The following is a 12,396-nucleotide window of genomic DNA, read 5'->3' as shown; positions in this document are numbered from 1 at the left end:
TACACAAAGAGCCTACAAAATGGTGGCATGCAAGGAAACAAACAAAATGGCACCAGAAAAACACCCGTCAAGTTCAACTACGGTCACTTTACTTACTTTACAGTTCAAAGTTAAAATAAAGGCTAGAAATGGAAAGTGCAGGCCCAGAAAACTCTAATTATGTGTAAAGCAACAAGCTGAAAGGAATTCACGCCAATGCGGACAAGTCTGTACTGCAGTCCCATGAGTGCACACAGTGTCTGAGCTCGGGGCCACAGGGGCAAAAGAAAGTCTGTGCCAGCAGCCCTGGGTACAAACGGGACACACGTACACTGGGGACAATTTTAGGGTCAGCAGTTGCCCTAAGTGGTCCCCCTTGGGGTTGTGGGGGCAGGCAGGTGGACAGATGAAGAACATGCAGACTCCATACAGACGGTGACAGGGAGCTGGGTGGGAATTCCAGCATAGTGGCGCAAAAAGAGTTTGGAACAACCAAAGGCACCAGGAGATGAGGCCTGACCCACAACACAAGTCCTCACTCCCGAAATCGACATTCGCACACAGAAGGACCCAGAAATGGTGGACCGCAGTGACGGGACTTGGCGTACTTCTTATAGTCACATAGAGGCAACAAGGTGTCACTGTTAACAATAAGGCCATGAAGACATAACAACATAAGAAAACGTCAAAAAGCTGACAATAAACATTCAGAACATTTTATAAAATGAGACGAGGAGCAAAAAGTGTACTCTGGTATTCCAAAATCATTCATAAGACAAGAGACAAGTGCACTGAAGAGGAACCGAGTTTAGCTGGCAGAAGTCCGTGGAGTAACAAGACGTCCTTCAGGATATGCCAGAGGACACAGAGAGGGGGGCACAGAGATGGCATTCAATTCATTTTACCAACAAGCTGGAATTCTATCAGGAAAAACAAAAGGATACGACCAGAGTAGAGCAGATGATGTCGTTTATCAGGATATTCAGAAAGCATTAGGGTTAGAGAGTGGACATCAAAGTAAAAGAAGTGGCATCTCAGGGTGTGGAGTGTAGGTGGGAGCAGAATGAGCTCAGGCACAGAGGGTGATGGTGTGGGGAACTCGATCAGAATTGGGGGACGTTACGAGTGGTGACCAGCAGGGGGCAGTGCTGAGGTCACTGCTGTTTATAATAAATTTAAATGATTTAGATAGGAATAAAAGTAACAAGCTGGTGAAGTTGGCAGATGATGCTAAGATAGGGGGATTAGCAGATCATTTAGAATCCGTTATATCATCACATAAGGACTTGGACAGCAGACAGGCTTGGGCAGATTTGTGGACGATGAAATTTAATGTCAGTAAATGTAAGGAATTACACACAGGAAGTAAAAATGTGAGGTTTGAATACACAATGGGGGGGTCAGAAAAATCGAGATACCACCTTATGAGAAGGATTTAGGAGACATAGTGGACTCTAAGCTATTGACTTCCAGACAAGCCATTAAGAAGGCTCACAGAATGTCAGGTTATATAGCGCCTTGATGTGTGGAGTACAAGTCACAGGAGGTTCTGCTCCAGCTTTATAACACACTGGTGAGGCCTCATCTGGAGTCCTCGGTGCAGTGAGGGTCTCCATAAAGACATAGCAGCACTAGAGAAGGTCCAGAGAAGAGCGACTAGGCTGATTCAGGGCTACAGGGGGTGAGTTATGAAGATTAGAAGAGCTGAGCCTTCACGGTGATGAAGAGGAGACCTGACTGAAGTGTTTAAAATGATGAAGGGCATTAGTCCAGTGGATCAAGACGGTGACTTTAAAATGAGTTCAATGTGAACAGGGGGGACACAGCTGGACACTTGTGAAGGGCGACTTTAGCACAAACATCAGGAGGCTTTAGTTAACATGGAGACACGCGGAATGAGAGACCAAGTAGCGTGGTGGAGAGGAGGACTTCAGGGACTTGATGTTATTTTAGAAGAGTTGAGTGGACAGGACTGGTGAATGTCATTGGGCTGAGTGGCTCGTTCTTATCCAGAATGTTCTAAAATTGGTAAACGGACTTCAGTCCAATGTTTTCACTCGAATGTCTCTAGCGAGAATATCTGGCATCACCTAAAATCATCCAAGGAACCTCAGCAGTTTGTGAATTGTCACGTGATGCCCAGCACTGATGCCCTAAACTTACAGCACTAAGAGACGGGCAGCTGCCACGATGGAGCTTAGTGTGTGTGGGACACGCTGGCTGGAGCTGGAGCACAAGTCCTGCCAAACACTCGTAATGTCCACTAAAGAGCTTCAGTCCTCCTAACTGGGCCTCTGCGCCTAATGTGATCAGTGACATCCTAGAGATGCTTGCCAGGGTGCCATCTAATTAGCCAAAGTCAAATCAAGCGCTGTAACTCAACGATTGGCCTAAACTCCAATAGCCAAACAAATTCAGGACTTCTGTGCACCAAGGCGCCTGCTTCTTTCTTTGTGTCCCCTCTCGGCTCATTCCTGTCACCCTGGTCCTGGCCCAGTGCTGATAGGCTTTGACCGTAACAAAGGCTACAGCGGACCCTTCTACTTAGAAGTGCTGGACTGGCAAACTGGAAGAGCATCTGTAAAAGGAGTCCCATTGGGCCAAAGTCTGCTAAGACAGCAAGTGCCGATCAGTGGAAGACCCCATGTAAGGCCACCTTGCTGAAAACAGCAGCTGACTGATCACCAGCAGTTGTTCCCCTTGCTGCCAGCAAATTCACAACCCCAAAGAGAACCTGCAGTACCAGCAGCCAGCAGAAGGAGGTGAAGAAGAGGAAGACCAACTCCTAAAACAAAGCCTTACAACTAGGAGTCCCAAAAAGCTACAAAGGAGCTTCCAGTAGTGCCCACTATACTGCCAGACCCCAGCTTTGTTAACAGGCAAACCCAGAAACGGTTTTATTCTTTACACTGTGAAGCTGCGCAGAGCACAATGCCTAAAAAACAAAAGGCAATGCCAGGCAAGCAAAGTCCGGGCACAGAAATCCACAGGCGAAGTCAGAAAACAACACAAGCAGAATGGAAAATATGAGAATTCTGCAAAAACTCTCCGAGCACATTCAGAATGAACCACCAGGAGACCCTCCAGTTTAGGGGGCAGGCCCTGGCAGTGAGTGATAGGTGGTCCCTGCTTCCTGGGGGACCACCCACAAAACACATGGAGCATAACCGAGGCACTGAAAGTGAAACACAAACCATAATCAATAAGCAGAAATAAACGTAACCCGTACAAAAGAACCAGGGGAGCCACGACACAAAGAAAGAAAAACGCGCAGAAGACCCCACTGTGTGCCAGAGAAAGACGACCAGGAAAGGAACAAACTGAACTGGGAGTACACCAGTTTGATTTGGAGAACTGGGTAGGACAAAGGCAGCTGACGTATTGTGGTGTTGGGGTCTTCTCCACCACTGAGCAGTAGACAGGGAGGCCAGGGGGATCGGATGAGCGGTGACATGTTGGTGGCTCCAGCCAGTCATACAGTGGCCCCTCTTGAAGTCTGAGTGATTACAATCAAGTAGTCTGTTCTACTCGAGATGGCTCAGTTATGAACACAACAGAAAATACATACAGAAAAAAAAACAAAAGTAATAATTCAAAAACAATAAAGACGGACGAGAAAATAACAAAAGGAGAGACAAAAGTCGGGAGTGGTCAACCCTGCACTTTCTCGTATACTCAGATATGGAGACGGATATTTGAGGAGTAAACCACAAGACAAGGATTCTATTTGTATATTATGGACATTAAAGAACCATCAACAACAAATCAAATGAATAAAATATTGAACAATTATTACAAAAGTAGAGGTGAACAAATCGGACTCTGCAGCTGCATGAATAATACATTTGCCAGGATGTTTTTACTTTGATGAACAATTCCGGTAAATGACCACGTTCAGTGAGCCGAGGGGGTCACCAGAGACTTTAGTAACGTGTGTGATGTCGTCGTGTGTTATCGTGGTGTTTACCTCTACGGGTACTCATCAGGTTGGTTACAGGGCACCTTAAGATGAACACACTGTCACACACATGCGCGTGGGAGGCAGCGAAAAGGCTCAAGAGACGGTAATTCCTCACCAAACCAGGAGATGGCAGACGGCACTAATCCTCTCTCTTTTCCATTAGCAGACCAATCACAGGAAATTCCGCTTGGGACTGGAAGTGACGTCCTCAGACCCAAGTGGAATTTCCTGTGATTGGTCTGCTAATGGAAAAGAGAGAGGATTAGTGCCGTCTGCCATCTCCTGGTTTGGTGAGGAATTGTCGTCTTTTGAGCCTTTTGTCTGTCTCCCATGCGTAGGTGTGTGACAGCACATACATAGCTGTACGCAGACACACTTCAGACCGTAACCTCAACATTGACACACACACAGCTAGTAAACCTCTGGCACCTTAAACCACACAAGTGCCTTAGGAATAACACGGCCTGTCACTCTCTCAGCACTTCAAGAGACTTCCTTGTTATCGGCATGAACAACATGCAATGTTTTAAGGAGATCCCAGACCTAAATATTACTTTTGGTCTCCAAGACTACATTTAAACACACAAAGGCTCAGCATCCCTGACTATCGGCCATTTATCAGCCCAGAATGCCTTACTTGATGTCCTGTTCCCCACTATTAGGTGGAGCGCACACCCTCGGCCTTAATAAACCTCACAGCACAAAGCGTATGGCAAACCCCTGGCTGCACCAGGTGCTCAAAGAAATCAACCGTATTACTTCAATCACTCCAGACATGAAGACAAAGCACAGAAAGTTAAAAGCAGCATGGTGTTTATTACAGGAATAAGAATAATACCAGTAGAGCAAAGAATAATGGAAAATAGGACTGATAGTAAAGTCTGGATATATACAGGTGCTGGTCATAAAATTAGAATATCATGACAAAGTTGATTTATTTCAGTAATTCCATTCAAAAAGTGAAACTTGTATATTCGATTCATTCATTACACACAGACTGATGTATTTCAAATGTTTATTTCTTTTAATGTTGATGATTATAACTGACAACTAATGAAAGTCCCAAATTCAGTATCTCGGAAAATTAGAATATCAATTAAGACCAATGCAAAAAAAGGATTTTTAGAAATGTTGGCCAACTGAAAGGTATGAACATGAAAAGTATGAGCATGTACAGCACTCAATATTTAGTTGGGGCTCCTTTGGCCTGGATTACTGCAGCAATGCGGCGTGGCATGGAGTCGATCAGTCTGTGGCACTGCTCAGGTGTTAGGAGAGCCCATGTTGCTCTGATAGTGGCCTTCAGCTTTTCTGAATTGTTGGCTCTGGCGTATTGCATCTTCCTCTTCACAATACCCCATAGATTTTCTATGGGGTTAAGGTCAGGCGAGTTTGCTGGCCAATCAAGAACAGGGATAGCATGGTCCATAAACCAGGTACTGGTAGCTTTGGCACTGTGTGCAGGTGCCAGGTCCTGTTGGAAAATGAAATCTGCATCTCCATAAAGTTCGTCAGCAGCAGGAAGCATGAAGTGCTCTAAAACTTCCTGGTAGATGGCTGCGTTGACCTTGTACCTCAGAAAACACAATGGACCAACACCAGCAGATGACATGGCACCCCAAACCATCACTGACTGTGGAAACTTTACACTGGAACTCACGCAACGTGGATTCTGTGCCTCTCCTCTCTTCCTCCAGACTCTGGGACCTTGATTTCCAAAGGAAATGCAAAATTTACTTTCATCAGAGAACATAACTTTGGACCACTCAGCAGCAGTCCAAAGGCGAGACGCTTCTGACGCTGTCTCTTGTTCAAGAGTGGCTTGACACAAGGAATGCGACAGCTGAAACCCATGTCTTGCATACGTCTGTGTGTGGTGGTTCTTGAAGCACTGACTCCAGCTGCAGTCCACTCTTTGTGAATCTCCCCCACATTTTTGTTTCCCAATCCACTCCAGGGTGCGGTTATCCCTATTGCTTGTCCACTTTTTTCTACCACATCTTGTCCTTCCCTTCGCCTCTCTATTAATGTGCTTGGACACAGAGCTCTGTGAACAGCCAGCCTCTTTAGCAATGACCTTTTGTGTCTTGCCCTCCTTGTGCGAGGTGTCAATGGTCGTCTTTTGGACAACTGTCAAGTCAGCAGGTCTTCCCCATGATTGTGTAGCCTACAGAATTGGACTGAGAGACCATTTAAAGGCTTTTGAGTTAATTAGCTGATTAGAGTGTGGCACCAGGTGTCTTCAGTATTGAACCTTTTCACAATATTCTAATTTCCCGAGATACTGAATTTGGGACTTTCTTTAGTTGTCAGTTATAATCATCAACATTAAAAGAAATAAACATTTGAAATACATCAGTCTGTGTGTAATGAATGAATCGAATATACAAGTTTCACTTTTTCAATGGAATTACTGAAATAAATCAACTTTGTCATGATATTCTAATTTTATGACCAGCACCTGTAAAGTCTTTAGAAAAAGCAAAGCCGACAGGGATGAATGTCACAGGCGGCTTGTGATCTCGCACTCGTAGTTATTCATGAGATGCTTTTCTGACGATCAGACGGACACGGCCGCACATTGCTGGTGCCCTCTTCTGACGTCGCTCTTCAGACAAAGCAGATTTATTATAAACGGTTAGATACGCCTGATTGGTTGGCTGATGGATGGATTCGCTCAGATTCTTTCATCTTGATCACGGCCGTTTTCCCCCAAACAGTAAAACTTTTGATGTTGCTCAGTACTACTGGCATGTCTTCCTTTCCCGGGCTGTAAACCAATTTATCAACTTGGTGCCCCAGATCTCAGGTTTTAAAGTAATCGATAGTCTGAGGTGTCTTCTGAATTGCTGGTCACTTCACACAAATGATACTGTGACTCAGGAAAACAGATTGCCTTCGATCTTCACTGTCCATGCAAGTATTAAGTTCATCTGTTGTTTTGTCTTAAACTAAATCTAATGAAAATAGAGAGCAAAATGTTCAGATTTTGCACCCCACAACATGTCATACTTGTACACAAAATTTTGTTTCCGTAAAGCAGAAACGTTCTCAAATATGTGTTGTCACAGATGTGTGACTGGGTGGCAGATAGAGGGCCTACCTAATAGTAGTACAACACCAGACCAGGAGGTGGCGAGCTGCACTGACTTTCTCTCTCAATCCTCTGCAGACCATCCACGGGAAATCCTACTAGCTCCCGGCGCCGTCAATGACATCACACCCTGTCCCTGATGACATCACTTACTGTCACAGCCTTTAAAGCCGCCATATTTTCCCATCTAAGTCAGTTCTGCTTTGGACTCAAACTTGTGAAGATCTCCCAGTAGCTGCCAGGGCCTAACATACGGGAGGCTGCTCTCCAATGTCTTCCGGCTCTTGTCGTGACAGAGTGTATCACCATTTGAACGGCAAACAGAAATTTGTGATTATCTCGCAAACTTCACAAAAAAATGTGAAGGGACAACAAGCTTAGAATGTGGTGCTTTACCTTAATATGATGTGAAATTATTATCACATTTTTAATGTTTTTGGGGAAACATTTCAGGTAAAGTACCACGTCCAGTTAACAAAGAGCTCAAAAGTTAATAGAAATCTCCGTCTTGTACCCAATAGTTGTGTGCAAAATGTGGTTGGCCAAAGTGAAAGCGAACTCAAGTTATCCTGTGTACACACACAGACAGACAGACAGACAGACAGACATGATGCCAAAAACGGTATCTTGGGCGCTCAGGGAGGTCTAAAATGCTGAGATTCATCAACATCTCGAAATGGAATGTTTGGCCGATTGCAATATATCGTATACGAGAAAATAAAAATCAGTCGTAAAATACAAGAAATAGTTCAAAAGCCAAAAAAGCTCCAAATAAATGCAAGCGGAGAGTTGTGGATTGACGCCAGTGCCAGGATGACCAAGCAGGTGGCGCTGCCATGTTTACTAAAGGCATAGTGATGACATCACACATCAGGTGCTGTGGCGACGGTGCACAGGATCGTCTTGACGTGTGGGCACACTGGGCGGTAGCGCGGGCCCCATGCTAATCTCTGTATGTTGTGGCTGGCTGAGTGGTTGTGGAGGTAGGGGTCCCAGTGCACCGTTTTGCCCGGGGGGCTATAATGCTGTTAAGATGGCCCTGACGGTATGCTAAGAAAGCACAACATGGCTGTGCCTACGTCACGGTGAACTCAAACATGAGGCTCAAACAAAAAAAAAAAAAAAAGGTTTCAGATTCCTTAAGAGCAGCAGCTGGAGACGAATGGGACGGCCATCTTACTGCTGTGCCAGCTTGTCCACCCCTTCCCTTCCGTCACTTGGCCCCTCTGTTCTTGATTCTTCTCTGCCACTTGTGGATCACGGCTCCTCTCGCTCCTGATTAACAGGCCTTGGTTTTCTTTTGCAGGTCGACCAGCGTGATTCTGCATCTCATCCGGAAAAGGAAGAAGCAAGAAGGCCGACTCGAGGAGAGCAGGTAGAGCTGTTGTGTGAGGGTCTCGTGAGGTGCTGGGGCACGACCGGACTGCCTGATGCCAACTCACTGGCTTATTTCTCTTTAGGATGTCATCCCTTGAGAGGCTTGTGCAGGAGGAGATACTGAATGTCCTGAGTAGCGCCGCTGATCTTGCCAATGCCATACACTGGATGCCCCCTGGCTTTCTGTGGGGAGGCCAGTTCCCTGATTGGCTGGTGGGACTCCTGGGCACCATCTCTTCCCTGATTGGCCTGCACCAGATGTGTAACAAGGGAAGCGGAGGAAACGTTTAAAGCTGTGTCCAGTGCAGACCACTGTAGTGGTCCATAGTGTTACATGCCAGCCGGGCCACAGTACTTGTGCCTGGCTACAGCAAGACACACACAGGCACCAGTCGGGCACGGCTGGAGCATATCTTAAATGTGCCTTCACATTAGGCCTGGGGGTCTGCTGTGGAGGGACGTCCATTAGCTGACAGATACATAAAGGACATGAGCGCATTTTGTCCAACTTGATAACCAGGGCCTGTTATTTTTGTATAGCGCCCTCCACTGACCGTGTCACACATTTACAGGTCAAATACAAAGCCCAGACTTTATAAAATGTACAGACGTGGCAATGCAGATCCGCTTAAAAACACAGCAAGAAGCAGAAGGAGCCTCCCAGTGTCTGCCGTTAGTGTCATCACTGAGCTGTGGCCAGCGGAGCATCGGTGGTGGGGTCCACGGTCAGCCGTGACAGTCACAGCCCTGGAGACCTCCGCCCCCTGCTGGTCATTCAACAGTACGAGTCTGTGCTGCCGTCCGAGTCTCTTCATCCTTTGAGTCGAAGGCTCCCAGCATCTCCGGGGTCTTTCAATGGACAGGAGGACCACAAAGAGAGACCAGAATGGACAGGGGGGCAGTAATGGATCATGACTAGGGTATTACTGGAGTTAGCACATCTCTAATCAGAAATGGCCACACTGGAGTGATGAAGGGCCACCAGTGATCCAAGCAGACCTGGCAGGCCACAGCTTTGGGGGTCTTGGTGTTGTGTTTGCTGCCACACAAAAATAGCAAAATGGGGGAAACGCCTGCCAGAGCCCACCGAGTAGGCTTAGCACCAAACTCAAACGCAGGGACCCCAAAATGGGGCAAAGGCTTTTTAAATACCAAAAGTAAAAAAATAAAAAATAGAATTGTGACTCCTGTGGTCCACACTGTGAACTCAAAGGTGGTATTCGATTTACCAAAACTTCATTCAAAAACTTAACACGGCAAACCAAGCCAGTCCGCAATTTCAAAACGCGTAAATGCTAAAGAGAAAAGTCTGAGAATCAGATAGCAGAAAATGTCCTGTGTGTGTGTGTTCATCCTGGGATAGGCTGGCACCCTATCCCCAGATTATCCCTGCCTTTTGCCCAGTGCCTGCTGGCATGGACTCCTCTTCCACAAGACCTGGCACTGAATAAGCAAGTTCAGAGGATGGCTGGAAACTCCTGCTGTAATAATCGAGAATCTCAGATCCAAAAAAGGAGATCTGGATGACAGGAGTTGTGGTCCATTTCATGGACTTCTGGGGGCGGGGCCTACAACTGTAGCATCAGTGGGCCCTCTGCCCCCCCCCCCCCCCCATTTCAACATACAGAGAACAAGCCAAAAGACCCTGTAAGAAATAACAAGGACTTCACAAAAATGTTACACAGACACAAAGAGAGAGGAGGGACAAAGCTGTGTGCCATGATTAGGAATCACAAACATAATGAAACCCGTGGGAGGCCACCAAAAATAATTATAAAGCAGGCCAGGACCGTCGCTGCTCAGCCCTGAAGAGACTCACTCCAGACCAGCTTGTCTGAAAAATATACCTGCAGGCTTCAGCCCTGGCTAGGCCCAAAATAGGGAAAACTGGCTTAAAAATATTACAAAAAATGTTATGGAATATAGTAAAAAGCCTAACAAGGAGGAGGATGACCGTGAACCCCCAGCTTGTTCACAAAGAGACAAAATAAGGATTTACTTAACAAAATTGAAAAATACAGCAAAATATTCAGAAAAGTATTAAAGGAGTTGCCTTAAAGGTCCCAAAAAACACAACCCAAAAATAACATCCAGGACCACGAATAGAAAATAATCAAAAACCAGAGAATTCCACACAAACACACCAGTACTCATCAACACTGCACACAAATGCAATGATCTCCTACTCCTGAGCCTTCTCAGCTGACGTACATAACCAGGGGGAGGGCTCACGAGTGGTGACATCAGACCAGCCCCGCCTCCTGGGGCTCCACCCACAAAGAACCTTTAAATTTACAGGACACAATTAGTAAATCATAGACAAACATAAGAGACATCAAAACATGAAAAAGAAGAATTTAAAAACACAGAAACCCACGATAATGCATAACAGACGAGACAAAAAGGGTAGGAGGCCACCTAAAAGTCCCAAAACAGCAGGCCGAGACCTTCGCCAGCCTGCCCAGATGTGCCCTTAACCCTGGCAGCCAGTCAGCCTGTGCAAACCCCAAGTAGGAAACGAGCTTTAAAAGTTCAAAATGCACTCAAAGTCCAAAATTATCTTAGATGGGAGAGAAGACTGTAAAACTCTGGCTTGTCGAGACAACTCCAGTGGAAAGCTCTAGAAAGTGAGGATTTATTAACAAAAGAAAAAATTAGAAACAAAAGTCAGCTAAGGATTGTGAGGGGAGCAGAAACCAAGAACAGAAGCAAAGAAGCTCGAGACGAGAGCCAACAAACGGAAAGAGCCCCAATGAACTGCCATATATAGGCGGTGGGCTGGCCTTCGGCTGTGATGTCAGAGCGTCCCGCCTCTCGAGGTCTGCACTCAATGAGCCCCAGTGAACTGCCATATATGGGTGGGGGGGGGGGGGGCGGTTCTTTGGCTGTGATGTCACAGGGCCCCACCTCTTGAGGTTTGCTGCAATCGATGATACACATTGAACTGCCATATATGGGCGGTGCGGTGGGCGAGCCTTTGGCTGTGATGTCCCACTCACAAAACACAAGTGAGGGCTGCACATTTAAAGATCTTGAATGCAATGAATTATTGAGAAAGAAACTGCAACACTAGCAAAGTCTCAGCCCCATCAAAGTCACCGGACACAGCAGTTGTGGACAGATGAAGTCCAGGCAATGAGAAATACAAAAGGTTAGACACACCATGGAGGTCTCGTTGTCCTCCCAGCACTTCAGACTTCCTTATCTGAGTGATGGCCACACATCTTTGGACGCCGAGCCCTAAAATGTGGAGCGCTTACGACTTGCTGTCTCCCTTGGCACCAATGCACTCTGGGATATTCGCTTGAGTGGCACCGACTGTGCTCTTCAGAAGGTGACACTGGTCTGCCCAATGCCCTCTCTCTTGCTGGACACTGGGGGGGGGGGGGGGGGGGGTGTGGCTGCCCCCATCCTGTCATGTTCTGTGATGGTGCCAGGTCACTCGCTGAACGAGCCGTTCACCTGCTGGATCTTGTGGTGGTCATTTGGATAAAACTGTCCACATTCTATCGTCTAAATAAATGTCAATTTACAGTTTTATTGCCTCTGAGTTTTCATTCTCCTCTCTGCTCTTCATGCGGTGGACATGTCCTTACTGTTTCTGAGCCAAGCTGCCTGTGAAAGTCGCTATATAAAAGTGCCACAAATGACAGGGTTCATATCAGAGAGACTCGGAGCCAAAGATGCTGTGCCTTCTTGGTGCCCACGTGTTGTTCCTTTTCAGGCTCATCTTATTCTGTTTTTCTGTGACTTCTGTTCCCTGGCATACACCCTAAGTGTGACAGTATGCTGTAAGGCACTATATAAAACAAGGAGTCAGTGCCCCTCACATACGGTAAGAGTGGTGGGCACTGCAGCTTTTATTGTATTATCTGCTGTCTGCGGACCCTTGTTTTTGTACAGTAGTTATCTTTCATCATAGCCCTTTTGAGAAAGCACTCCATTCAGTATGCTTCTGGCATATGCCAATAAGGCTGAACTTTTA

The 12,396-nt window shown here is 46.3% G+C and overlaps 1 protein-coding gene across 1 annotated transcript in view; it reads left to right on the top strand.

Annotated features, from left to right (window-relative positions):
• The window catches only part of pex11g (peroxisomal biogenesis factor 11 gamma), a 33,056-nt gene extending 23,292 nt beyond the window's left edge, over window positions 1-9,764 (top strand). The window contains exons 4-5 of the mRNA XM_028816677.2: window positions 8,341-8,409; window positions 8,495-9,764. Of these exons, the coding sequence (XP_028672510.1) occupies window positions 8,341-8,409; window positions 8,495-8,702 (277 nt within the window). The 3' untranslated portion in view covers window positions 8,703-9,764. The remainder of the gene's footprint in view (window positions 1-8,340; window positions 8,410-8,494) is intronic.
• The last annotated feature ends 2,632 nt before the right edge of the window (window positions 9,765-12,396 follow it).

This window comes from Erpetoichthys calabaricus, chromosome 12 (assembly GCF_900747795.2).
Source record: "Erpetoichthys calabaricus chromosome 12, fErpCal1.3, whole genome shotgun sequence".
Taxonomy (NCBI): Eukaryota; Metazoa; Chordata; class Cladistia; order Polypteriformes; family Polypteridae; genus Erpetoichthys; species Erpetoichthys calabaricus.
Note: the sequence above shows the minus strand (reverse complement) of the source record. Positions and strands in the feature narration are given on the sequence as shown.